Source organism: Delphinapterus leucas, chromosome 11 (assembly GCF_059928025.1).
Source record: "Delphinapterus leucas isolate spDelLeu-1000000601 "Yukka" chromosome 11, BTC_Dleu_Yukka2, whole genome shotgun sequence".
NCBI lineage: Eukaryota > Metazoa > Chordata > Mammalia > Artiodactyla > Monodontidae > Delphinapterus > Delphinapterus leucas.
Genome location: NC_143139.1, coordinates 6,756,712 through 6,783,633, shown reverse-complemented (window position 1 = coordinate 6,783,633; position 26,922 = coordinate 6,756,712). Strand labels below are relative to the sequence as shown.

The following is a 26,922-nucleotide window of genomic DNA, read 5'->3' as shown; positions in this document are numbered from 1 at the left end:
TGTCCACCACTCTCTAGGTGCTGCTCCTTTTTCTCTGTTGGATAGGTGGCTACCTCTAATCTGTTAGCGGTGGTTTAGGATCTGTGGCCTGCACTCTGGTAGAGGTGATGAGGAAACTGAGTTTCAGAGGCGTCTTGTGGGCTCCCATTCCTCAAGGTAAATCTTTTGGGTGTCAGAAGGAAGGCTGTGTGCTCTGCCCACAGCTCCACTGAACTCTTGTTAAATCTAAGCTCCGATGATTGAAGGCATAACGAGGGAGTAAGTCAGCCCCTCACATGGTGTCACCCTTCAAGGTGTCTTGGGTTTCCTTGCCTAAGACATTATTAGAATGGTCTCTTGAGAACAGTGTCATCCCACAGTAGGTGTTTGAAGAGGTGGCATTTGGACCTGGGACCAGGTAGTAATTTGGGAAGTCTTCTGTGAGAGGGTAGTCTTTCCCCGGATACCTCTCTCAACCGCACTCCCTCCCCTGCCACTTCCTGTCTGTCCCCTGTTGGCAGCTGGGTGCCCTGGGTTGGCTTCTGTGGTCAGGAGCCATTTTCCCTCTCCTCAGTGGGTGAGGCATTCCCTCCTTCTCTCCACTCCCTTCTCCACTCCTCCCACCTTGAGGGGGGGGGGTGGCTTGGGAAGCAGGAGGGGGAGGAGGAGGGAGCCGGTGCGCTGGTGTGAATGTCTGTTACAAAGGAAGCTGCCTCCTGGCCTTCTCCCCCTCTGTGCCCCTTCCCACCTAGGCCTGCCCAGGAGCTCTCAGTATTACCCCAGGCTTTGTGTGTGCTCCCAGCCGGGGAGGAGGTGGAGCCAGATGGGGGGAGGAAGGGGGGGGCGATGGTGACAGCTGGGCTGATTTGGGCCCCTGGGGAGAAGAGGCTACTGACCCAGGAGAAGCTGGGGAGGAGCAGTAGAGCTGGAGATGGGGAAAGGAAATCAGCTTTGGGAGTGGGCGTGATCCTGGGCTGGCACCCGAGCCTGGGGCTTGGAGGTTCTGGTTGTTTTGCGCAGTGATGAGCCAAAGGGGTTAGTGAAGGGCGTGGTTTCTGGGACCCTCGAGCAGGTACTGTTCTGGGAATGTGCTGAGGGTATATTCTTTAGTTTTTACCTTCTGCGTAGGACCGCTTATTCTCATTTCCTGGCTTATGGAACACTTGGTGGCTGGTTATAGGAGGACTAGGCGTATTTCTCTTACTTGGTTAACCGTACGCAGCTTGATTCAGCTGCGCTGGTGAACACATAGAGGACTCGTGTTAGGGATGAGGGAGAGGAGGCAGGGGTCTGGACAGCTGCCCGAGGTGGGCCTGGTCTGGCCCGGCAGGCCTATTTCAGGCATATACAGCTCTCTCTTTGTCTGTTTTTGTCCTGAGTATCAGCTTCCTTCTGTGGCGTGTATAGCAGTTCTCTTCAGTGGAATCTGGGACAGAAGGTGGGGGAATAAAGTCTAAAGCCTCTGGATTGGGCTCTAACCTTTTGCTATTGATCTTTTCCCTGCCTACCTTTCTTTGCCAAAATATATGTAGAAAACGAAGAGGACCCGGAAGAGGATTTGTCAGAAGCAGAGACTCCAAAGCTCAAGAAAAAGAAAAAGCCTAAGAAACCTCGGGACCCTAAAATCCCTAAGAGCAAGCGCCAAAAAAAGGAGGTGAGTGGGTGACTGGATGTTATGGGCAGCAGGAGGAAATGGGAAGTGCTCTGTGGAGGGCTGGGGCCTTCGTTTCTTGCCCTGGGGCTGTGGGCCAGGTCCTGGGCGTGAGCCTCAGGGCCGTCCTGAGGTCAGCATGTGTGTAGCATGTGTGTGTGTGTCTCCCTCTCCCCCTTCCCTGCTCCAGCGTATGCTCTTATGCCGGCAGCTGGGGGACAGCTCTGGGGAGGGGCCGGAGTTTGTGGAGGAGGACGAAGAGGTGGCTCTGCGCTCAGACAGTGAGGGCAGCGACTATACCCCTGGCAAGAAGAAGAAGAAGAAGCTCGGACCTAAGAAAGAAAAGAAGAGTAAGTCCAAGCGGAAAGAGGAAGAGGAGGAGGATGACGAAGACGACGATTCAAAGGTGCCTGGACCTCCATCCTCTTCTCTGTACTTCTGTCCTTTGTTTTCCAGAAACTCTGCTGCCCCTTAGAATGTTTTCTCTCCACCTGTTTCTGATGATTTCTTCTTAGCCCTCTTACCCTGGACTTGCCAGCCTCAGTGGCAACTCAGACTCCCTTAGCGAGGGTGGGCACTAGGAGTCAGGCTTTGGCTTTGCTCTCTCTGCAGGAGCCTAAATCGTCTGCTCAGCTCCTGGAAGACTGGGGCATGGAAGACATTGACCACGTGTTCTCAGAGGAGGATTATCGCACTCTCACCAACTACAAGGCCTTCAGCCAGTTTGTCCGGTAAACAGGAGGGTCTTGGGGGCGGGAGATGGAGAGCGTTTCTGTAATCTCTTCTCACCTCCCTCGCCTCCTTTATTTTTAAACTTTTTCTCTTTTCTATTCCTGCCATTTTTCCCCCAGACCCCTCATTGCTGCCAAAAACCCCAAGATCGCTGTCTCCAAGATGATGATGGTTTTGGGTGCGAAGTGGCGGGAGTTCAGCACCAACAACCCCTTCAAAGGCAGTTCTGGGGCTTCTGTGGCAGCAGCGGCAGCTGCGGCAGTGGCCGTGGTGGAGAGCATGGTGACGGCCACTGAGGTTGCACCTCCTCCGCCCCCTGTGGAGGTGCCTATCCGCAAGGCCAAGACCAAGGAGGGCAAAGGTGACATGGGACTCAGTGGGAGTGCGGACTAGTGCGGGCTTGGGATGTCGAAGTTGGAGGAAGCGCGGACGCGCTATTCTGTCAGCCCAAAGATGGAAGCTAGGAGGTGGGAATGAACCGTGGATTAGGAGGGAAACTGGGGAAGCTGGCCACGTAGAAATATTTTAGGTGGGGAATATTTTATTGGGTTGGCCAAAAAGTTCATTCTGTTTTTTCCATAAGATGGCTCTAGTAGCACTCAGTAGTTGTCTTTAACTTCATTTGAAACAATTTCGTTAGGTTGTATTGTGACAGCTGTCATACCAGCGTGCATTTAAAAAAAAACTTATCAAAATTGGTGAATTTTTGTGTAGCCATTTTAATATTGAAGATGGAAGAAAAAAAGCAACACTTTCGACGTATTATGCTTTATTATTTCAAGAAAGGTAAAAAGGCAACTGGAACGCAAAGATTTGTGCAGTGTATGGAGAAGGTGCTGTGACTGATCGAATCTATCGAAAGTGGTTTGCGAAGTTTCGTGCTGGAGACTTCTTGCTGGATGATGCTCCACGGTCAGGTAGACCAGTTCAAGTTGATAGTGATCAAATCGAGACCTTAACTGAGAACAGTCAACATTATACCACACGAGAGAGAGCCGACATGCTCAAAATCTCCAAATCAAGCGCTCAAAATCATTTGCACCAGCTTGGTTACGTTAATCGCTTTGATGTTTGGGTTCCACATAAGTTGAGTGAAAAAAATCTTCTCGACCGTATTTCCGCATGCCACTCTCTACTTAAATGTAAGGAAAATGTTGCATTTTTAAGACAAATTGTGACAGGTGGTGAAAAGTGGATGCTGTACAATAATGTGGAACGGAAGAGATGGTGGGGCAAACGAAATGAACCACCACCAACTATGCCAAGGGCCGGTCTCCATCCAAAGAAGGTGATGCTGTGTATATGGTGGGATTGGAAAGGAGTCCTCTATTATGAGCTCTTTGTAGAAAACCAAATGATTAATTCCAACAACTACTGCTCCCAGTTAGACCAGCTGAAAGCAGCACTCGACGAAAAGCATCCGGAATTAGTCAACAGAAAATGCATCATCTTCCATCAGGCTATTGCAAGACCGCATGTTTCTTTGATGACCAGGCAAAAACTGTTACAGCTTGGCTGGGAGGTTCTGATTCCTCCGCCATATTCACCAGACGTTGCACCTTCGGATTTCCATCTGTTTCAGTCTTTACAAAATTCTTTTAATGGAAAAAATTTCGATTCCCTGGAAGACTGTGAGAGGCACCTGGAACAGTTCTTTGCTCAAAAAGATACAAAGTTCTGGGAAGATGGAATGATGAAGTTGCCTGAAAGATGGCAGAAGGTAGTGGAACAAAACGGTGAATACGCTGTTCAATAAAGTTCCTGGTGAAAATGAAAAATGTGTCTTTTATGTTTACTTAAAAACCGAGGGAACTTTTTGGCCAACCTAGTATCTTTTCCATGTTCTGCTCTGTGGTGTGTATTTGGATTGTATGATCTTACCTGCTTTCTCCTGATTTAGGTCCCAATGCTCGGAGGAAGCCCAAGGGCAGCCCTCGTGTCCCTGATGCCAAGAAGCCTAAGCCCAAGAAAGTAGCTCCCCTGAAAATCAAGCTGGGAGGTTTTGGTTCTAAGCGTAAGAGATCCTCGGTGAGAGCCCAGCCTGTCCCCTGGTGAGGGTGCCTTAGCTAACGGGGAGGATGTGGTCTTATGTCAGGATTCAGGGTTCACGGTAGGTGCATGAGGATGTGGGGAGTTGGCCATAGAAGAGGTGGTTAGGCTTCCTTGCTGGGATTCCAGCACCCCTAGTAAAAGGGTGATCCCTTCTCCATCACTCTCTCCTTCCCCTTGGCCTGAACCTCTAACCTTCTCATCCTGCCAGAGTGAGGATGACGACTTAGATGTGGAGTCTGACTTCGATGATGCCAGTATCAATAGCTACTCTGTTTCTGATGGTTCTACCAGCCGCAGTAGCCGCAGCCGCAAGAAACTCCGGACCACGAAAAAGAAGAAGAAAGGTGTGTTTCTCTTCTGTATCAGTATGTAGTGGAATGAGGGGGAATGATTGGGGAAGCATCTCCCTAAGGAGATAGGGGCTGGGTTTGGGGGGGTGGGGGGAGGTCGGTTTTTTCTAATAACTGGGCTTTCCCTCTTCCTTGCCTAGGCGAGGAGGAGGTGACTGCTGTGGATGGTTATGAGACAGACCACCAGGACTACTGTGAGGTGTGCCAGCAAGGCGGAGAGATCATCCTGTGTGATACCTGTCCCCGAGCTTACCACATGGTCTGCCTGGATCCGGATATGGAGAAGGCTCCCGAGGGCAAGTGGAGCTGCCCACACTGCGTGAGTGCCGGGCCGTCGTGGCCCTTTGGGACCCTTGAGCGGAAGGGTGGGATGAGGAAACTCTTTTGGGCCTGGGTGGGGGTAGAAGTGGTGGCGTTGCTGGCTACGGGCTTTGGGAAGCTTTCAAAGGAATGATGGGCGCGGTTCAGACGGGGGGTGGGGTGGGGGTGGGGGTGGGGCTGGTAGTAATCTGACTCTGTGGTCCTTGACTGCAGGAGAAGGAAGGCATCCAGTGGGAGGCTAAGGAGGACAATTCGGAGGGTGAGGAGATCCTGGAAGAGGTGGGGGGAGACCCTGAAGAGGAGGATGACCACCACATGGAGTTCTGTCGGGTCTGCAAGGATGGGGGGGAGCTGCTGTGCTGCGATGCCTGTCCTTCCTCCTACCACATCCACTGCCTGAACCCGCCCCTTCCAGAGATCCCCAACGGAGAGTGGCTCTGTCCCCGCTGTACGGTGGGTGCCTGGCCCCGGCCGGTGGTCCAGCAGCAGGGTTTACCCCTCTTACGTGTAGGTGTCGTGAGGCTGAGGTGCAGGAGAGGTCACTGGAGAGCTACAGGCCTTTTAGCCCTGAGGCATGGATTTTCCTTCCTCGTAGAGTCACGGGATACCTTTGTTCTGGGAAACTGTAGGACTAACTTTGAACAGAGTTGATGCTTTGCCAGCTCTCCGAAGTGGGATGGAGCGGTGTTCTTTTAGCCCAGAATATCCTTTCCCGTCTTGACACCCAGCCTCGAGGTCTTGGTGGCATAACAGGGCCACTGAATGCTGTTAGATTGCTTCAGAGAGGACTTCTGAGCCCCAGGTCTGTGACTTCTCTGTGCCTACTTGTTCTGGGTTATTGTTGAAGTCTAGCTACTGGCTCTGTTAGGCAGATAGGAGTGATAATGTCTCACAAATCCTGGATGAAGTCCAGAAACAGAGAGGGAATTCTGTTCTTCTCTCCTGGGATTAGGGTCCTGGGATTAGGTCTTACTTGAAATGAGGTTTTAATAATGCTTTGATGAGGTTGAAGCTGCCTGTGGGCTATGCCGTGGTAATGATTCGGTGTTGGATCATCTCTTTTCCTCTTAGTGTCCAGCTCTTAAGGGCAAAGTTCAGAAGATCCTAATCTGGAAGTGGGGTCAGCCACCATCTCCCACACCAGTGCCTCGGCCCCCAGATGCTGATCCCAATACTCCGTCCCCCAAGCCCTTGGAGGGGCGGCCGGAGCGGCAGTTCTTTGTGAAATGGCAAGGCATGTCGTATTGGCACTGCTCCTGGGTGTCTGAACTGCAGGTAAACCTGGGATAGAGTAGATGTGGGGCGGCAAGGAAGAGGGTAGTGAGAGAAAACAGCCTTGTGGGTAGGAGTGGACATGACTCCTCGGGGACTTCCTTCTTTTGCCGCTTCTGCAGTTGGAGCTGCACTGTCAAGTGATGTTCCGAAACTACCAGCGGAAGAATGATATGGATGAGCCACCCTCTGGGGACTTCGGTGGTGATGAAGAGAAGAGCCGAAAGCGGAAGAACAAGGACCCTAAATTTGCAGAGATGGAGGAACGCTTCTATCGCTACGGGATAAAACCTGAGTGGATGATGATCCACCGAATTCTCAACCATAGGTACCAGGGGAGCTGGGCCACACTGCGTTTGTCTTGGGCATACTGGAGGTGGGCAGCGTATCCGCGGGGGATTAATTAAGAAAATGGATGTTACCAGTAAGTTACAGTTGGATGAGACACTCAGTATGTTATGAACTGACTGAATCCTGGTATTTGAGCCATAGACTGTAGACTAGAGATCATTTTTGGTGCAAAGACTGGTAGGCCAGATGTATTTGCTTCTGAATACGTGTGGTGTCTGGCCTCCTTAGAGGTCTGGTTTTTGAGGGGAGCAGAGCAGGGTGGCCTTCTGGCTCTGAGGGTTTTTTCTCCTTGACTCTGCAGCGTGGACAAGAAGGGCCATGTCCACTACTTGATCAAGTGGCGGGACTTGCCCTATGATCAGGCATCCTGGGAGAGTGAGGATGTGGAGATACAGGACTACGACCTGTTCAAGCAGAGCTATTGGAATCACAGGTGAGGGACTTTGATGAGTAGAGCTGCTGCTCATTGAGAAGGACTCCAGGCAGCTGTGTGACGTATCTGTCTTCCTTAGGGAGTTGATGAGGGGTGAGGAAGGACGACCAGGCAAAAAGCTCAAGAAGGTGAAGCTGAGGAAGTTGGAAAGGCCCCCTGAAACCCCAACGGTTGACGTGAGTCATCAGGAGAGGGAGGGCGGTTTTGTCAGGTAGGACGACGTACGTTGTGTGCTCCAGTCTGAAGGCATGATCTCAAGTGATCACTGTAGCTAAGTTGCTTCACACAGACTGCTTCCCTAATTCTCCACATCTCTGTAAATCAGGGGAAAAATACTAGGATTACTTTATTTTCTCTCTTCCTCATCAGAAAAATAAAAACATAGATGTTAGTGTTTATATGACTGAGGAGGTGTTATGTATGGAGGGGTCACATAACCGAGCTTTTGTGAAACTTACTTTGGAACCTGGGTCTTCTGACCCTTAATTCATGGCTCAATTCTTCCGGGGTTTTGTGTAATATAAGGTGAGTCTGGTTAAGGTTAAACAGATAAATCTAGAGGGGGCATAGGATCATTTACCTGGTGGTTCCTGACCAGTAGAATTTACTGTACTGCCAAGGAGACTATGATGTGTCTCTCTTGGATGTCTGTAGGACCAAGATCTGCGTCTTGCCTTGCTTCCTGGAGGGTCCTAAATAAAACACAAAGTTACAGTAACCATTAAGCACCTTCCCGCACCATGTCTTGTGGCCCCTCAAGTAGGATCTAGTGAGGGTGTGTCAGGAGGAGGCAGCTGCTGTCTTACGGAAGGAAGGGAATCCCTGGCCAGCTCTTGACTTCTTTATTTCATCCTTCAGCCAACAGTGAAATATGAGCGACAGCCAGAGTACCTGGACGCTACAGGTGGAACCTTGCACCCCTATCAGATGGAGGGTTTGAACTGGTTGCGCTTCTCCTGGGCTCAAGGCACCGACACCATCTTGGCTGACGAGATGGGCCTTGGGAAGACCGTTCAGACCGCAGTCTTCCTCTACTCCCTCTACAAGGAGGTAGGAGAGCTGGGGCTGTTAGTTTTTTGTGTGGGTGTTTTGTGTTCGTGGTCTTCTCTTACACTCCGAGGAGACAGAAGAAGGAAGAAAAAAAATTGGTCTCTGGCCCTGGAGAACAGTGTTGAGTGACAGTAAGATAGACGCAAGTACACAGAGACAGACTGGAGGGAATGGAGCTGTGGGTGGGATTAGTGGTGGGTGCCTGGAGCCTCGGTCCTGGGGGACGGATATGCGCTGAGACAAGCAGAACTGTGGGTAGAAGTAGTGTGGAGAGACATCGAGCGGCAGGGGTGCGGTGTAAGCTCCCTGCAGGGCAGGCAGGGCGTGTTGGTACATGGAGAAGGGAGGGAGAGGAGCGGCCGTGCACACACCCGTCCTCTGCCCACTCCGGGGCAGGGTCAGGGGCAGGGTGGGCGCTCGGGTTGCGTGTGGGACCCTCAGTCCTTACTCTCCGTCTCCTCTTCTTCCTCAAAGGGTCATTCCAAAGGCCCCTTCCTAGTGAGCGCCCCTCTTTCTACCATCATCAACTGGGAGCGGGAGTTCGAAATGTGGGCTCCAGATATGTATGTGGTGACCTACGTGGGTGACAAAGACAGCCGTGCCATCATCCGAGAGAATGAGTTCTCCTTTGAGGACAATGCCATTCGTGGTGGCAAGAAGGCTTCCCGCATGAAGGTACCTCAGCGGGAGGGAGACCCACCCTCGGAGAGGGGAGTTCTTGCTCTGGGCCCCTCGTGCCCCGGTCCCTGGGGTGAGGCGAAAGGATAATAGCCGGGAGGAGGGAAACCCCCCGGAGTCCCTTGACTTGGCCTGTACCGGCAGAGTTGGACAGGAGTGACCAGGTTGCCTTCTTGTGCAGAAAGAGGCATCTGTGAAGTTCCACGTGCTGCTGACGTCCTATGAGTTGATCACCATTGACATGGCCATCTTGGGCTCTATTGACTGGGCCTGCCTCATCGTGGATGAAGCCCATCGGCTCAAGAACAATCAGTCTAAGGTGAGGGGGGGCGGGAGGTATGGTCTCCAGTTTTAGTGTTCTAGTACTGCCTACTCATTAAGGGGAGGCCTAGGAGGACAGGAGAGGGAGAAAGGCTCTCTGCCTTCCTTCCTCACTCGTGATAGATGACCCTTGGAGGCCAGGCCTTGAAAGTAAGATGGAGGGCTTCCCTGGCGGTCCAGTGGTTAAGAGTCCACGCTTCCATTGCAAGGGGCACGGGTTCAGTCCCTGGTCAGGGAACTGGGATGCCGCACGGTGCGGCCAAAAAAAAAGAAAAAAGAGTTAGTAACGGGAAAGAAGATAAAGGAAAAAAAAAAAAGGTGGGGATGGGGGCGTAACTGCTGGGCGGCAAAGCAGAAGTCTGTGGACATGTGCTGGAGCCCTCTTCTTATTGAATTCCACTTCTCTCCTGCCTCACCAGTTCTTCCGGGTCTTAAACGGTTACTCGCTCCAGCACAAGCTGTTGCTGACAGGGACTCCATTACAGAACAACCTGGAAGAGTTGTTTCACCTGCTCAACTTCCTCACCCCTGAGAGGTTCCAGTGAGTGTGTGCTTATCCATAATCGGCTCCGCATTCTTCTAATTCTTCCTTTTGCCCGTTTCCTATGTCACTTTCCTTTCTTCCTTTCCCCCTCTCCAACAACTTTTTCCTTTCTCTTTCTGAAGCAATTTGGAAGGCTTCTTGGAGGAGTTTGCTGACATTGCCAAGGAGGACCAGATTAAAAAACTGCATGACATGCTGGGGCCTCACATGTTGCGGCGGCTCAAAGCTGACGTGTTCAAGAACATGCCTTCCAAGACAGAGCTCATTGTGCGCGTGGAGTTGAGCCCTATGCAGAAGTGAGTCTGAAGGGACAGAAGCACTGGCTCCGTTTTGCAGACACACTTAGACACCTGCCAGTCTGCACAGTGTTTCCTTCTCCATACTCCGCCACAAGGCGTGTGGTGACAGGAGTCAGCGAGGGCTAAAGAAACCTGTTGCCAGGTTGCTGGGGCCCAGAGTTCTTTTTTTTTTTTTTTTTTTTTAACATCTTTACTGGAGTATAATTGCTTTACAGCGGCGCAGCCCAGAGTTCTTACTGAGTTAATCCTTACCTTGTTTAAAATGATGATGGTGGCGCTTCTTAGGTTTCCTCGGTCCCAAAGTGAGATATGTTGGAAAGAAGATCCCAGACCCTGGGACTGCATTGTGAGTCACATGAAGGCTCTTGAGCATGACTTACCTTGCTGTCTTGCCCACATAGGAAATACTACAAGTACATCCTCACTCGAAACTTTGAAGCGCTCAATGCTCGAGGTGGCGGCAACCAGGTCTCTTTGCTAAATGTCGTGATGGATCTTAAAAAGTGCTGCAACCACCCGTATCTTTTCCCCGTGGCTGCCATGGTACGTTGTGCCACCTCTTGTTCCTCCCTGGGCGGGAACTGCTCCGTTTGGGGTTTCTTTCAATATTTTTTTCTTTTTTGCTTATTTCCTCAGGAAGCCCCTAAGATGCCTAATGGCATGTATGACGGCAGTGCCCTAATCAGAGCATCTGGGAAGTTACTGCTCCTTCAGAAGATGCTCAAGAACCTTAAGGAGGGTGGGCACCGTGTACTCATCTTCTCCCAGGTATTGGGTGGGAGCTTTTGTGGGTAGCAGTGGGCAGCTCAGTGACACAGGGGAGGAATTGTCATCGGATTAATCCCATAATTAAAGTATGCTCATTTTCCAGATGACCAAGATGCTGGACCTGCTAGAGGATTTCTTGGAGCATGAAGGTTATAAATATGAACGTATTGATGGTGGAATCACTGGGAACATGCGTCAGGAGGCCATTGACCGCTTCAATGGTGAGAGGGAAGGAGTGCCTTCGGTCCTGGCACCCTCACTCACGGCCCTGGACCGATCACTTGTTCTTCTTGAGCATCCGCTTTTCTGTGTAGAGGTTTAGGGTCTTTTGTCAATTGACGTGGAAGAGTACTGTTGAATGTCTCGATTGGAAGGATGTTTGGATTATTGCTAGGAGATTGTTTATTCCCTTTGGAGTCTTTGTTCTTTCTGCTAAAAAGAAGGGCACTTTATTTAACCCTCCGCATTGCATCTTGAGGCCCAGGAGGGACCAGGACTTACCAAACCCAGATAGCAAGTTAGTGGCAGGCTTGTCTCAGTAGCCACTACCACCTCCTCTTCTCTTTTTTTTACTTTTTAATTCGAAATAATTGTGAACTTAGAGTTCAAAAAATAATACAGAGAGTTGGTGTATACATTCACCCAGCTTTTCTTGATAATGACTTATATAATCTCAGTACAATGATCAAACCCAGGGAATTAACAGTGGCATCATACTACTGCCTAAACTGTAGACTTGAATTGAATGTCACCACTGTTCCCGTGTCAGGATCCAGTCCCAGATCCCACGTTGAGCGTAGTTGTTGTTTCTCTTCCAGTTCTTCATTCTTTCCTTTCCTTTCATGACGTTGATACCTTTGATGACGACTGGTTAGCTCTTTTGTAGAACGTCTCTGTATTTTTTTTTTTTTTTTTTTTTTGCGGTACGCGGGCCTCTCACCACTGCGGCCTCTCCCGTTGCGGAGCACAGGCTCCGGACGCGCAGGCTCAGTGGCCATGGCTCACGGGCCCAGCCGCTCCGCGGCATGTGGGATCTTCCCGGACCGGGGCACGAACCCGCGTCCCCTGCATCGGCAGGCGGACTCTCAACCACCGCGCCACCAGGGACGCCCTAGAACGTCTCTGCTTTGATATTTTCTCTGCTGAGATTGACACTAGACATTTTGGACAGGAATCCCGGAGAAGCGATGCTGTGTCCTTTTCAGTGCATCATTCCCAGGGAGGACATGATGTTGATAATGTTCCATTGCTGGTGTTAACCTTGATCACTTGGTTAAGGTGGTGTCTGTTGAATTCCTCCCATGTAAAGCTACTCTTTTTTTTTTTGCATTGTGATTAATAGATATCTTGAGGGAGATACTTTAGACTGTGGTGACATCCTGTTTCTCCTTAAACCTTCACACTGATTTCAGTATCCATTGGTGGACCTTGCTTATGAGTATTACTTATTAATATTATTAGTTTTGTGTTTGCCTAATGAGGTGGGTACTTTAATTCAAATATAGTTGGGTTACAATGTTGTGTTAATCTCTGCTGCACAGCACAGTGACTCCGTTATGCATATACATACACTCTGTTTCATCCTCTTTTCCACGATGGTGTACCACAGGATATTGAATATAGCTCCCTGTGCTCTGCAGTAGGACCTTGTTGTTTATCCATCCTATATACAACAGTTTGCATCTCCTAATGAGGTTTTATAGTTCTGATATTCCTTAAACATTTATTAACTGGAATTCCAGAGACACCTCTAATGGTGTTTTTGGTTCCTCTCTTAGCACCAGGTGCTCAGCAGTTCTGCTTCTTGCTTTCCACTCGAGCTGGGGGCCTTGGAATCAATCTGGCCACTGCTGACACAGTTATTATCTATGATTCTGACTGGAACCCCCATAATGACATCCAGGTGAGCAGAGGTAGCAGCAGCCTTTGTCTACAGTGACTTTTTGGAAATGCATAGTGTTCTCTGTGAGGGCTCCACCATCTGGGATTAGTTGTTTCAGGGGGAAACAATAGATTGTTTTCAAATGTCTTTTACCTTATTGTAAGCCAGAGAGTTTGGGTTAGCTATGGTCCTATTTTGGGTAACATGATAGAGGGTGGTATCTTGGGGTAGGGGTGCAAAGGGAAGTTTTGTGTGAGGGCAAGCTGCAGCTCCTGCCTTATGCTGGATTTAACTTATTGTGTGGAAGTCAGGGCAAGAGTAGAAGTAAGGAAATACGATTACTTCAGTTTTTGCCTCCGTTTCGTGCACAACTCCAGGCCTTTAGCAGAGCTCACCGTATCGGGCAGAACAAGAAGGTGATGATCTACCGGTTTGTGACGCGTGCGTCAGTGGAGGAGCGCATCACGCAGGTGGCAAAGAAGAAGATGATGCTGACGCATCTAGTTGTTCGGCCTGGGCTGGGCTCCAAGACTGGATCCATGTCCAAACAGGAGCTTGATGACATCCTCAAGTTTGGCACTGAGGAGCTATTCAAGGACGAAGCCACAGATGGAGGTGAGCTAGGCAGGAGCTTGTTTTGGTGTGGGGCTTGGCTTCTCTAAAGGGTATCTTTGATACCTAGGGTCCTGAGACTCAGACCTAGGGTCCTCTGGGACTTGCTTTTTCCACTGCAGCTGCTGAAGTTAACTGGGGGTATGGACCCCTGATTCTTTATAGGAGGAGACAACAAAGAGGGAGAAGACAGCAGTGTTATCCACTATGACGATAAGGCCATTGAACGACTGCTGGACCGGAACCAGGATGAGACAGAAGATACGGAATTGCAGGGCATGAATGAATATTTGAGCTCATTCAAAGTGGCCCAGTATGTGGTGCGAGAAGAAGAAATGGGGGTGAGTATGAGTCCAAAGCAATGCTGTGCTTGGTGATTGGCCCAAAAATTGGAGTTGAGACCACGATGGTATTTGAGATGAGAGGAAACCATCTGTAGGCAAATTAGTACATTGCTGAATTGATATACCTCTTCCTTTGAAGAAAAATTCTGTAACATATGAGCAAATCACATTCTCATCTTTGACGTGGCTGTCCGGCCACTTTTCACACTCAAAACACTTGTATTAGCTCTTCTTCTTTTTTTTTTTTTTTTTAATAACTTTTATTTTTATTTTTGGCTGCGTTGGGTCTTGCTGTGTGCAGGCTTTCTCTAGTTGCGGCCAGCAGGGGCTACTCTTCGTTGCGGTGCACGGGCATCTCATTGCGGTGGCTTCTCTTGTTGCGGAGCATGGGCTCTAGGCGTGCGGGCTTCAGCAGTTGTGGCTCGCGGGCTCTAGAGCGCAGGCTCAGTAGTTGTGGCGCACGGGCTTAGTTGCTCCGCAGCATGTGGGATCTTCCCAGACCAGGGCTCGAACCCGTGTCCCCTGCATTGGCAGGTGGATTCTTAACCACTGCGCCACCAGGGGAGCCCTGTATTAGCTCTTCTTTATCAGAATCTCATCTTATTTTCTCTTATGTATTTTATTAGCCCTATAAATAAATTTTGGATTGCTATCTCAAGTCTCTCCGGAGAAAAGGTAGGAGATACGATACATACTTAGCATATCCCCTGTGCTTTTTTTTTTTTCCCCCTGTGCTTTTTAAAACTTTAGAATTGTTTTCCCTTTTTGTTTTCTTGTGTATTCTTGGTCTTTTTTTTAGTAGAAAACAAAACATACTCAGTTATAAATGCTTGGCCTCTGTAATGAAGTTTTTCCTCCTAATGATATCTAGGGTATAAAATGAAACAAAAAATTGCTTTCGCTTCTGGTCCTCTTTTAGCCACCAGGTCAGGGTTCTTTGAATTGGCATCAGTTTCTGGTGGTCCTTGCCATCTTTTCTCATCCTTCCAATTCAGAACCATCCCTCTTGTTGTATTTTTCTTTTCTTTTTTTTATTTTCCTGATACGTATTATCCTTGTTCTTGAAAGTGATTCTGCTAACTTCAGTTGGGTGTAACTGTGGCTGAAAAGTCTGACAGGTCTACGGACCAGTAGTATTCAGCCAAAACTGCCCTTCTGTCAGGGTGGTGACCGCATATGGGAGTGACTGACTGGGGCAGAACGTGCCGAGTGGTTGTAGGGGAGGGGTGGCACTCTCCCTCCCACTGATGACCTCTCCTGATGACTACACAGGTATACAGACAGCCCTCTCTTTAGTGGCTGAGGCTGCTGTTTACTTTATATATGTATATATTTTTTTTGCGGCACGCGGGCCTCTCACTGTCGTGGCCTCTCCCGTTGCGGAGCACAGGCTCCGGACGCGCAGGCTCAGCGGCCATGGCTCACGGGCCCAGCCGCTCTGCGGCATGTGGGATCCTCCCAGACTGGGGCACGAACCCGCATCCCCTGCATCGGCAGGCGGACTCTCAACCACTGCGCCACCTGGGAAGCTCCTACTTTATAATATTTTTAAATGTTATTTTATTTTTTTTGAATTTTATTTTATTTAACTTTTATACAGCAGGTTCTTATTAGTTATCTATTTTATACACATCAGTGTATACATATCAGTCCCAATCGCCGTATTCATCCCCCCACTGCCCCCACCTCCCACCGCTTTCCCCGCTTGGTGTCCATACGTTTGTTCTCTACATCTGTGTCTCTATTTCTGCCCTGCAAACCGGTTCATCTGTACCATTTTTCTAGGTTCCACATATATGCGTTAATATACAATATTTGTTTTTCTCTTTCTGACTTAACTTCACTCTGTATGACAGTCTCTAGATCTATCCACGTCTCTACAAATGACCCAGTTTCGTTCCTTTTTGTGGCTGAGTAATATTCCACTGTATGTATGTACCACATCTTCTTTATCCATTCCTCTGTCAATGGGCATTTAGGTTGCTTCCATGTCCTGGCTATTGTAAATAGTGCTGCAGTGAACATTGGGGTGCATGTGTCTTTTTGAATTATGGTTTTCTCTGGGTATATGCCCAGTACTGGGATTGCTGGGTCATATGGTAGTTCTATTTTTAGTTTCCTAAGGAATCTCCATAGTGTTCTCCATAGCGGCTGTATCAGTTTACATTCCCACCAACAGTGCAGGAGGGTTCCCTTTTCTCCACACCCTCTCCAGCATTTATTTGTTGTTTGTAGATTTTCTGATGATGCCCATTCTAACTGGTGTGAGGTGATACCTCACTGTAGTTTTGATTTGCATTTCTCTAATAATTAGTGATGTTGAGCAGCTTTTCATGTGCCCCTTGGCCATCTGTATGTCTTCTTTGGAGAAATGTCTATTTAGGTCTTCTGCCCATTTTTGGATTGGGTTGTTGGTTTTTTAATATTGAGCTGCATGAGCTGTTTATATGTTTTGGAAATTAATCCTTTGTCGATTGATTTCGTTTGCAAATATTTTCTCCCATTCTGAGGGCTGTCTTTTCATCTTGTTTGTAGTTTCCTTTGCTTTGCAAAAGCTTTGAAGTTTCATTAGGTCCCGTTAAACTTTATTTTTTGAATAGATAGTGTAGCCCTCCATATCTGTGGTTCCTCCACATCCGCAGATTCAGCTGACCATGGACCATGTAATACCGTAGTACTTACTATTGAGAAGTAGCTGCATATAAATGGATTCATGCAGTTCAAACCTGTGTTGTTCAAGGGTCAACTGTAATTCACCTCGTTCAAAATTCAAAAGCTACAGAAGTATCTCTTTCCCACTCCAGTCCTTTGGCTACCTAGCTCCCTCCCTGGGGATAAGTGATATTTATTTTATAAATTATTTTATGTGCACACAAATTACATATATATGTATATATACATATACATGTATATACACACGAACGCCTTTTTTCCTTTTAAGGAAAGTAGTTGTTTTTTTTAATTGAAGTATATTTGAGTTACAATGTTGTGTTAATTTCTGCTGTACAGCAAAGTGACTCAGTTATACATATATATATATATATTATCTTATTATATATATACTCTTTTCCACTGTGGCAGTTCCCTGTGCTATACAGTAGGACCTGTTGTTTATCCATTCTCTATATAAAAGCTTACATCTGCTAACCCCAGCCTCCCACTCCATCCCTCCCCCAACCCCCTCCCCCTTGGCAACCACCAGTCTGTTCTCTACATCCGTGATTCTGTTTCTCTCTCTGTCCGTGATTCTGTTTCTGTTACATAGATTCATTTGTGTCCTATTTTAGATTCCACATATAAGTGATATCATATGATATTTGTCTCTTTCTGACTTCACTTAGTATGATAATCTCTACTTGCATCCATGTTGCTGCATAAGGAAAGTAGTTTCTTATACATGACATTCTGTACCTTATTTTTATCCACCTAATAAATCTTGGAAGATTTTGTCCAAATCAGTACCCAAAGAGCTTTCCCCCCTCCCCACCCCTTTATTCGCTGCATAATATGTCCTTGTTTGGAAGTACCATAATTTATTTACTTTAAAAAATTGAGATATAATTGACATATGCCATTATATTAGTTTCAGGTGTACAACATAATGATTTGATATTTGTATATTTTGTGAAATGGTCACCTCGATAAGTTTAGTTAATATCTGTCACCATACATAGTTATACATTTTTTTTTCCTATGAGAACTTTTGAGGGCTGCTCTTTTAGCAACTTTCAGATATGCAGTATGGTATTAACTATAGTTACTATGCTATACGCAAAGTCACCATGACTTATTTATTTTATAACTGGAAGTTTATAACTATAGTTACTGTGCTATACATAAAATCACCATGACTTATTTATTTTATAACTGGAAGTTTATACCTTTTGACTCTCTTCACCCTTTTCACCCCCCATAGTTTATTCAAGTTCCATAATGATGGATACTTAGGTTGTTTCTAGTATTATGCTGTTAGCAGCAGCTTAATTCTAATGTAAGGGATTTGGAATTAGTGGTCCTGAACGATCTGAAAAAAAGGTAAGACTTTCAAAGGAGCATAAACATTATTGGGATATAAGAGGATATATATAATTTTTTTTTCACTGTTGGTAAACTTTTATGAAGTTTATGAAGAACAGAAAGGGCTTATGGCCCTTCTACTTTATCTCCTGGGAAAATCTTTTGCAGTATTTCAGAAGCTTCTCCATTCTACCTTGCTAAGGCTGTAACCTCACTTTTCTTCATTTTACTGTCTCGCAACGGTATATGCATCAGTAAAAGGGGTTAAAAGAAAACATACTGTCTCTTCATTCTTCTCTTGTGATAACAGCTCCATCCTATATTTTTCTTTAGTTATTTTGACTGCTAATCTAAACATAACCACGAGGAACCAACCATGTCTTGTCAATTAAATTTCTTTTAAGCTCTTAGGTCCAAGCAGGCTCACCAAGTATTTCAGAGTCCAGTCATGAGAAGGAGCTATAGCAGAATGGGGACTGTGAGGACCAGGGGTAGCTGGTGGTGCCGACTTCAGCACCCCTGAGTCCTGGCCCTCCCTCTGTCCCAGGAGGAAGAGGAGGTAGAACGGGAAATCATAAAACAGGAAGAAAGTGTGGATCCTGACTACTGGGAGAAATTGCTGCGGCACCATTATGAGCAGCAGCAAGAAGATCTGGCCCGCAATCTGGGCAAAGGAAAAAGAATCCGTAAACAGGTCAACTACAATGATGGCTCCCAGGAGGACCGAGGTGTGTGTGGCCGGCCCCGCCCCCAACCCATGGGCCGTTCCACTAGAGCAGTGGGCCCCGCTCATCTGCCCTCTCTCCCTCCAGATTGGCAGGACGACCAGTCCGACAACCAGTCCGATTATTCAGTGGCCTCAGAGGAAGGTGATGAAGACTTTGATGAACGTTCAGAAGGTGAGGGCTATGCCTTTCTGCTGGATTTTTAAAATATTGCCTTGTCTAATATCCCTATCGGTGTCGCTCACGCATCCTTTTCTTCTCGCAGCTCCCCGCAGGCCCAGTCGCAAGGGCCTGCGGAATGATAAAGATAAGCCATTGCCTCCTCTGTTGGCCCGTGTTGGTGGGAATATTGAAGTAAGTACCGTTCCGTTCTAGGGAAGGTTGGGTGAGTGCTGCTGTCGGGTCTTTGGTGGAGTAAGGTCTACTCCTTCTCTCACCTAGGTTCCTTCTCCCCCCAGGTTCTTGGCTTTAATGCTCGTCAGCGAAAAGCCTTTCTTAATGCGATTATGCGATATGGGATGCCACCTCAGGATGCTTTTACCACCCAGTGGCTTGTGAGAGATCTGCGAGGCAAGTCAGAGAAAGAGTTCAAGTAAGTTGAGAGCTGGAATGACTGATGTAGAGCAAGGGCTTTTAGTCTCTGGTCACTCCACAGTACTAGTGCAGGCTGCGCAGGACATCGGCTGTCTCCTCTGCTGACCTTGGCAAGGGAAGCTGTTAGTAAAAGCGTTCCTTGTACTCCTCGCTTCCCTGGAAGAGGACCTGGGACATGGTGTGGGGTCTGGAGACCAGCTTTCAGCACGATGGTGGGCTTTGCCTCAAATGGAGCCATAGTTGTTGTCTGGGGTGATGCCTGACTGCGGGTGGGAAAGAATCTGATCTAGGAGTTGGCATGATTGCTGTTTAACCCATTTCTCTATTTGTTTACTACAGGGCTTACGTCTCTCTTTTTATGCGGCATTTATGTGAGCCGGGAGCAGACGGGGCCGAGACCTTTGCTGATGGTGTACCCCGAGAAGGCCTGTCTCGCCAGCACGTCCTTACTAGGATTGGTGTCATGTCCTTGATTCGCAAGAAGGTGAGCCCTGAACCTCCCTCCATCGTTCAGGGGTTTCTTAGGTGAAACTGGAGAGCCAGCAGGAAAGGAACCTAGATGGAATTGGGTCTTCAGCATCTTGTCCCATTGCTGCAGGTTCAGGAGTTTGAACATGTTAACGGGCGCTGGAGCATGCCCGAACTTGCGGAAGTAGAGGAAAACAAGAAAATGTCACAGCCAGGGTCACCTTCCCCAAAGACTCCCACACCCTCCACTCCAGGGGACACACAACCCAATACTCCTGCACCTGCCCCACCTGCTGGTAAGTCTGCCTGGACTGTTGTTTTCTATCCTTTTCTTCTTGTCCTGGCCTTTGCTTTTTCTGTTTCCCTGTACTCAGTTCTAACAGGGGAGTCTGGCAGGACACACAGCAATCTCCCTCTCAGTTTAGGAGGGCTGTCCTAAGAATAGGGCTGGCTCTTAAAGGCACGAGAGGACAGTTTAAGATGAGACAAACTGAGAAGGTGTGACCTTCTCTTTGATCTGGGACCTTCTTCCTAATGAATGTCTATTATTGGTGTGCAGAGGATGGGATAAAAATAGAGGAAAATAGCCTCAAAGAAGAAGACAGTGCAGAAGGAGAAAAGGAAGTGAAATCTGCAGCCCCTGAAGCCACTGTTGAGGTAAGAGACGGGGGTGACTGGATGCCACACCAAAGGCAGATGGATAAGCCTGTTCTTCCTCTTGGGTGCTGGCCTGTCTGCTTCAGCTTCTTTCTTCTTTCCTTTGAAGTGTACACAGCCCCCTGCCCCTGCCTCGGAGGATGAAAAAGTCCTTGTTGAGCCTCCCGAGGGAGAGGAGAAAGTGGAAAAGGCAGAGGTCAAGGAGAGAACAGAGGAACCAATGGAGACAGATCCCAAAGGTATGTACATTTTCACACACTACAGATCCCTGTGAACCACAGTTGCTCTTGGGCTTGCAGCCCGGCTGGAGGGAAGTCCAGAGGAAGTGACACACTGAAGAATCTTGTACCCTTGATTTTAAACTGTGGGCTTTTTCTCTCTCAAGACATCTTTTATGACTTTCATCATGATTTAGGTTCAGGATATAGTGTAGAACAGAGAATACACTTCCTTAGATATGCTCTCAGTGCCATCTGTTCTCCCAGGTATTGCTGATGTGGAGAAGGTGGAGGAGAAGTCAGCAGTCGATCTGATTCCCATTGTGGTGGAGGACAAAGGTGGGTGTTTGGAGAAGCTGACTGTGCTTTTAAAAGGACTCTAAAGCTGAAAGGAAGGACTTTATCTCTTGGACACCCCTCCACCCCCAGGTTCCCCCATCCATACCCATATAATCATTTTATCCCAAGCTAAAAGACTCCACCTCTCCCCGCATGTGGCTGTCAGTGGGCCAGTGGCACCTTTTCCTGGGTTTAAGAACACTTCTGTGGAGAAAGGGTGGAGGTGGATGGGTATCTTGTAGCATATGGTGCCATGTATGGGTAAGGGCTATGGTGCTGGCTTCTGTCTGGAGCTGACATTTTTCTTCTGCATGTCCTGTAGAGGAGAAGAAAGAAGAAGAAGAGAAAAAAGAGGTGATGCTTCAGAATGGAGAGACCCCCAAGGACCTGAATGATGAGAAGCAGAAGAAAAATATTAAACAGCGTTTCATGTTCAACATTGCAGATGGCGGTTTTACTGGTATGAAAAAGAGGGGCCCACTGGGGTTAGATGGATTCGAGGTGAAGCCAGGGTTCTTGTCAGAAACCAGGGTACAGAGACTTTACCTCTCATAGAGAGAATGCCAGGCTGACTGCACACCCCTCTGGGGTCCATGTTAGAAAGCCAGAGGCGTATCAAGTTGGTATCTGGGAATCAGGAATAAATAGCTTTTTGAATTCTCACAGATGTTTGCCTTTCTTTTTCCCCCCAACCTTCCCTAAATTCCTCTTCAGAGTTGCACTCCCTCTGGCAGAATGAGGAGCGGGCAGCCACAGTCACCAAGAAGACTTATGAGATCTGGCACCGACGGCATGACTACTGGCTGCTGGCTGGCATCATAAAGTATCCTTTGCCTGAGTTGGGGCTGAGGTCCTTGGTGAAGGTTTCTGAGGGTCCACAGTTTGAAGTTCTTAATTTCCTTGTTTCGTTTTTCCTGAGCAATTAATTTTCCAATAGCCATGGCTATGCCCGGTGGCAGGACATCCAGAATGACCCACGCTATGCTATCCTCAATGAGCCTTTCAAGGGTGAAATGAACCGTGGCAATTTCTTAGAGATCAAGAATAAGTTTCTAGCCCGAAGGTTCAAGGTGAGCAGGACGAGGAGGAATACAGCGTTGGCGTGGCGGCCTTTAAAGTGCAGACGGGACTAAAGGAGGGGGTCTGCTCATTCAGCCACGTTGATCATTGTGCCCTCCTGTGCACTTCGCCTTGTGTCCTGTGCAAGGCTTTGCTCCCAAGTATCTTAAATATTAGACATCAACACATACAGACCTGAAGGTTAACCAGCTGGTTAAGGGCTGAAGGTGACTGTGCCTGACGCATGACACAGACCAGTGCAGTGGGTGTGCTTGGGGAACACGGTAGGCTGGAGTGTTCAGGAGGAAAGATACAGAGGTGGGACTGAATTGGATCTCTGAGGAGGCAGGGCTGCCAGTGGGCTGGTGGTACTTTTTTCTGGGTCTGTGTGGATGAAGGGTGGGGTAGACGCAAAGGTGTAGAGCTCCATTTTCAGAATCACTAGGGCTGATAACGCCCAGTACTGAAGGGGAGTTTTCCTCAGGAATTCAGCAAATGCATATTGAGGGCACCTTGTGTGCAGACCATCATAATGGGATACCATGGAGATGAGACACGTGGATCTCAACGCTGAGTATAATTGGGGGAATAAGAAATGGACACTAGTAAACCTTCAAACATCATGTGCTAGGGAGTGGGTGGGCCAGGGACAGGCCTGGTGCCTGTTCTCAAGGAGCTCAGTTTAACGTAGAGGCAGATGCGTGGTCAAATGAATGTCATTCTGTGTGTTGCGAGGGAGACTGCTAAATCCTTAAGAAAGTTCTCCAGAGGGAATGTGGGGAGTGGGGAGAGCTCACAAATGCTCCAGGGAGAAGATGGCATTGGAATGAAGTTTTGGTGAATGTAATAGAGATTGCCGGATAGAAACGGAAGGCCCTTTGATCAAAAGAATTAGGTTAGGCAAAGACAGAGCCTGTAGAGCTTATGGTGTTTGGAAACAGCAAATAGTCCAGGTGGGGTGTAGAAGACACTTGTGTTGGTGATGGTGGGAGGTACGTTGGAGAGAGAAGTAAGGCTGGAGGTCGGTAGGTAGGTTTTTGGCACCAGATAAGAGAGTTTGGACTTTACCTTATAGTTCATGGGCAGCCATTGAGGGTTTGTGAAGGGTTTTGATACAACCAAGGGAAACCGAAACAGAACATTCATGAGATTACAGAACTGTCATATAGTCATGAGGTAGTAAGGGCTCGTCTGTGATGCTGGTTGTGGAAAATGAGAAGGATAAGATAAAGGGAACGAGGGACTTCCCTGGTGGTCCAGTGGTTAAGACTGCACTCCCAGTGCAGGGGGCCCGGGTCTGATCCCTGGTCAGGCAGCTAGATCCCCCGTGCCACAACTAAGATCCAGCGTGCTGCAACTAAGACCCGGTGCAGCCAAATAAATAAATACTAAATAAATAAATAAATAAAAGATAAAGGGAATGAAACACCAAGGAATTTACAGGATTTATTGATTTACTGTAGGGGTCAGCAAACTTTTTCTATTAAGGGGCCAGAGTAATTCAAGCTTTGTGAGACACTGACACTCAGCTCTGTCATAGTGGGCAAGCAGCCATAGGTGATAAGTATGAATATGTTCCAGTACAACTTGATTTATTGACAATAAAATTTGAACTTCATATAATTTTTATGAAGCTTTATAAACTATTATTTTGATTTTTTTTCAACCATTTAAAAATGAAGAACCCATTCTTAGCTCTTGGGCCATCCAAAAACAGGCAGTGGCCCAGATTTGGCCCACAGGCCATAGTTTGCCGACCCCTGAGTTACTATATTGAATTTGAGATACAAAGGAGTGAGACTCCAAAAATAACTGAAGTTTTGAGTCTGAGTCACTGAGGAAGTTAAATTGGCAGATCAGGGAAGTGAGGAGAGGGAGCAGTTTGTAGAAAAAAGTTAAGTTCAATTTTAGACAAGTCATTTGGTGTTTTTCACAAGTAAATATCCTCCCAGTACTCCCACCACCGTTAAACAAGTGGGATCAAAGTGATCAACCATGCACGAGTGGGATCAGAACAATCAGTGCTTGAGATGCATGTTTGAAAAGCACCAACTCATTTGCATAGAGGTGCTGGCTGATGCCAGGAGGGGAGAGAGCTCTTGGGAGAATGCTGATCCTGGAGAAAGCTCATAGTTTGGGGCAAGAGGGAGGGGAGTTGGTGAAGGAGACAGGGTGGTATATAGATCGAAAGGAGGTGCTTGGTCTGTTTGGGGACAAGTTAGGCCTGAATGGAGCCAGGTCTTCTGGAAGAAACAATAGTCCATTCTCATAGTGTCCTTTTTCCTGACCCCTAGTGGATTCATTCTTTTTAAGAACCAGTGGATACTTGAGTAAAATAAGTCTCGTAAGTCATGAATCAACATTCTGTCCCTTGAAATGTATTTCAAAGGCCGTTTTACACAGCTCCATCGGGTGACATGTGCAAGTGTTCGTTGCATTACGATTTTTGGTGGTGGGGCCTGGAGGCAACCTAGATGTTTGACATTGGGAGTGTGGGTAGGTAAAATGTGGATTCACATCACCGAGCATTAAGAAACAGTTGGCAGCAACAAAATACACGTTTTGTAACATAAATGGACCTTTAGAAAAGGTATGTAGTGGGGAAATGAAAAAGCATTTTATAATGTACAGAAAAACATTCTGTAAATGAGAAATGTGCACATGAAACAATACTGTCTTCAAGAAAACCCACAAAAAGACACACAGTAGGTATATTAGAAGGATTGCCTATTGAGGAAGGAAAGGAATGGGAGTGAGATATAGAGATGAAAGAAAAGAAACAACAGGAATAATTTTAGAGAGTAAAACAACTTGATAGGGTAGATGGACTGCCGTGCAACCATTAAGTCATCTGTATTCTGTAATTACCTAAACGGGAGAAGAATTTGAAAAAGAATGGGGGAAAAAATGTCATCTTTTATAAAGAGCAGCTAATAACGAGGGAAGAGCCTTACCATGTAACTTTGAGTGAAAACAATATAAATACGTATATAGAATCTTAATTTTGTAAAAAACATGTAACAGAAAACCTCAAAATGTTAACAGTAGCTCTCGGAGGTGGAATTGTGATTTTAATTCTTTATACATTCTGTATTTTCTAAATTGAGGATTTATCATTTTTGTATAAGAGTGAATCAATAAAGGATAAAGAGCTTTAAAAACACAGACCTTCAAAGTAGGGTGAAAAAGGCAATGGAATGTTGAACTGGCCAGGTGTGGGTTCTGAGAGGCCCACGAGAAATGAGCAAAGTGAGCGTCAGTCCAGCTGCCATCTCCTGTTTCTCTCTTGTCCAGCTCTTAGAACAAGCCCTGGTGATTGAGGAGCAGCTGCGTCGGGCGGCTTACCTGAACATGTCAGAGGACCCCTCTCACCCTTCCATGGCCCTGAACACCCGCTTTGCTGAGGTGGAGTGTTTGGCAGAGAGTCATCAGCACCTGTCCAAGGAGTCGATGGCGGGAAACAAGCCAGCAAATGCGGTCCTGCACAAAGGTAGCCAGTGGCTCCCCTGCCTCCTGTGGACTTGGCCTCCTTCCTCCTCTGCCCCTCCCCGACACACACCTACTTCTCAGGTCTGAGCCTTTTTTTGGAGCCCCTTTCTTTGTCTGGGAGCTTAGGGTGTGCTGGGGATCCTTGCGTTCCTTCTTAGGAAGCTAACATCTTAGAGACGGTCAAGGACAGTAGTTCTTTGCTTTTTAACTCTTGAATGTATTCCAGTTCTTGGAGGTGGAAAGCAAAGCAGAATAATATAGTGTGATCTGGGATAGTTTAGAGGTAACAAGGTGATTTAAGATCTTGTCAAATTCTAGACTGCTTTCAACATTCTGTTTTTAATTAAAGTTAAGACATTGTGAGGGGGATGGAGGGTGAAATGAGGAAAAGAAAGCTGTTATAAAGGAAAAGGGAGACAGCTCCAAAGGTGCAGAGGAAAGATAGTGAGAAGAGGAAACAATAGGAATAGCTATTGAAGAAGTGGAGGAAATAGAGACAATAGGGATCAAGGGACAGTTGGCTTTAGAAAGCACAGAATCATGGACAGTTGGAACTGGAATATGAGGGACAGGAATTTGAGTGTGGTGGAGCCAGGTCAGGTGACTCAATGACAAAAGACAATACTCCGGCACATCAGTCACTTGGTCATTGAGAAGTAATGGGTGTGTGGGGGGGTCCACTTAATGGGAAAGATGGACCTCGGTCTTGACTACCATGGCTCACCGCCTCTTTTTCTTCCCCCTGCAGTTCTGAAACAGCTAGAAGAACTGCTGAGTGACATGAAAGCCGATGTGACTCGACTCCCAGCTACTATTGCCCGAATTCCCCCAGTTGCTGTGAGGCTACAGATGTCAGAGCGTAATATTCTCAGTCGCCTGGCAAACCGGGCACCTGAACCACCTCCACAGCAGGTATAGGACCATTTTCGTCTGGCCAGCCCTTCCAACAGAGCCATTCTAGAACTTTAACTCTGCTGTCTGTCCCTAGCTTTACATACTGGGCAGGTGGGGCTGGCTTACCAGTGAGTTCCCTTGGGATCAGGTGGGTTCCTGGAGTCTGGAATTCTGACTCCCTTGGCTTTCTCTTCCTATAGGTAGCCCAGCAGCAGTGAAGATCCAGATTGATGATACCACCTCCACCGCTGAGCAGTGACCTTCCTCACTTTCCCTTGCCCAGCTTCTCCCCTGGGGGCCTGAGAGACCCTCTCCTTCCTTCTGCCCCATCTTCCAAGTTGTAGAGGAACAGCCCCGCTGAGCACTGGGGGAGGGGAGGGAGTGAGGGGCAGTGGTGCCCTTCCTGCTGGAGAGACATGCAGCAGTAGCGCCGGCGCCATCTGCGGGGAGCTGGCGGGCTGGCCTTCCGGGCCCTGGCTTCTCCCCACTGTAACGTCTGTTACACACAAACTGTTGCGGGTTCCCAACAGGCTTGAAGAAAATGATCAGAATTTCTTCCTCCTTTTGGTTTTATTTTGTTGGTTTATTTTGTGTTTTTTCTCCTTTTTTGGGGGGTATTCACAGTGGGCCGGGCCCCTGGGTGAGACACAGCTACCTCTGTTGGCATCTTTTTAATACCAGGAACCCAGCGGCTCCAGCCCCTGAGTGGCTAGAATTAAATAAAGTGGAAAAAAAAAAAAAAAAAAAGAACCAAAAGCATAAAAAACCACAGCAAATTTCTTGACGAAAATTGAAAATAAAAGTTTCCTTGTATTTTAGTGCT

The 26,922-nt window shown here is 47.5% G+C and overlaps 1 protein-coding gene, 1 long non-coding RNA gene and 1 other non-coding gene across 13 annotated transcripts in view; 2 read left to right on the top strand and 1 right to left on the bottom strand.

Annotated features, from left to right (window-relative positions):
• Positions 1-26,849, top strand: part of CHD4 (chromodomain helicase DNA binding protein 4) — a 29,985-nt gene extending 3,136 nt beyond the window's left edge. For 2 of the 11 annotated variants that reach the window (XM_022577392.2, XM_089920197.1), the window contains 38 exons: positions 1,512-1,633; positions 1,821-2,036; positions 2,243-2,361; positions 2,482-2,723; positions 4,263-4,390; positions 4,623-4,758; positions 4,905-5,083; positions 5,299-5,538; positions 6,157-6,360; positions 6,480-6,685; positions 7,010-7,141; positions 7,221-7,317; positions 8,000-8,191; positions 8,666-8,866; positions 9,051-9,188; positions 9,610-9,731; positions 9,857-10,030; positions 10,435-10,576; positions 10,670-10,801; positions 10,905-11,022; positions 12,580-12,704; positions 13,061-13,298; positions 13,461-13,636; positions 18,204-18,384; positions 18,469-18,555; positions 18,647-18,735; positions 18,840-18,973; positions 19,315-19,459; positions 19,574-19,739; positions 20,003-20,100; positions 20,210-20,339; positions 20,586-20,657; positions 20,980-21,117; positions 21,372-21,480; positions 21,595-21,727; positions 25,011-25,209; positions 25,954-26,117; positions 26,300-26,849. In XM_022577392.2, the coding sequence (XP_022433100.1) occupies positions 1,512-1,633; positions 1,821-2,036; positions 2,243-2,361; positions 2,482-2,723; positions 4,263-4,390; positions 4,623-4,758; positions 4,905-5,083; positions 5,299-5,538; positions 6,157-6,360; positions 6,480-6,685; positions 7,010-7,141; positions 7,221-7,317; positions 8,000-8,191; positions 8,666-8,866; positions 9,051-9,188; positions 9,610-9,731; positions 9,857-10,030; positions 10,435-10,576; positions 10,670-10,801; positions 10,905-11,022; positions 12,580-12,704; positions 13,061-13,298; positions 13,461-13,636; positions 18,204-18,384; positions 18,469-18,555; positions 18,647-18,735; positions 18,840-18,973; positions 19,315-19,459; positions 19,574-19,739; positions 20,003-20,100; positions 20,210-20,339; positions 20,586-20,657; positions 20,980-21,117; positions 21,372-21,480; positions 21,595-21,727; positions 25,011-25,209; positions 25,954-26,117; positions 26,300-26,317 (5,642 nt within the window). In that variant the 3' untranslated portion in view covers positions 26,318-26,849. Of the gene's footprint in view, positions 1-1,511; positions 1,634-1,820; positions 2,037-2,242; positions 2,362-2,481; positions 2,724-4,262; positions 4,391-4,622; positions 4,759-4,904; positions 5,084-5,298; positions 5,539-6,156; positions 6,361-6,479; positions 6,686-7,009; positions 7,142-7,220; positions 7,318-7,999; positions 8,192-8,665; positions 8,867-9,050; positions 9,189-9,609; positions 9,732-9,856; positions 10,031-10,434; positions 10,577-10,669; positions 10,802-10,904; positions 11,023-12,579; positions 12,705-13,060; positions 13,299-13,460; positions 13,637-18,203; positions 18,556-18,646; positions 18,736-18,839; positions 18,974-19,314; positions 19,460-19,573; positions 19,740-20,002; positions 20,101-20,209; positions 20,340-20,585; positions 20,658-20,979; positions 21,118-21,371; positions 21,481-21,565; positions 21,728-25,010; positions 25,210-25,953; positions 26,118-26,299 lie in introns of those variants that run through there. The other 9 variants (XM_022577396.3, XM_022577395.2, XM_022577397.2 and 6 more) reach the window with 9 other exon arrangements.
• LOC149747940 (uncharacterized) lies at positions 13,869-26,514 on the bottom strand. The gene is made up of 2 exons (XR_016394861.1): positions 26,226-26,514; positions 13,869-20,973 (listed from the first exon to the last, which is right to left on the bottom strand). It is a non-coding gene; the product is annotated as an uncharacterized LOC149747940 (long non-coding RNA).
• Positions 19,779-19,918, top strand: LOC115802892 (small Cajal body-specific RNA 11). The gene has a single exon (XR_004023470.1).
• Positions 26,850-26,922: the final 73 nt, after the last annotated feature.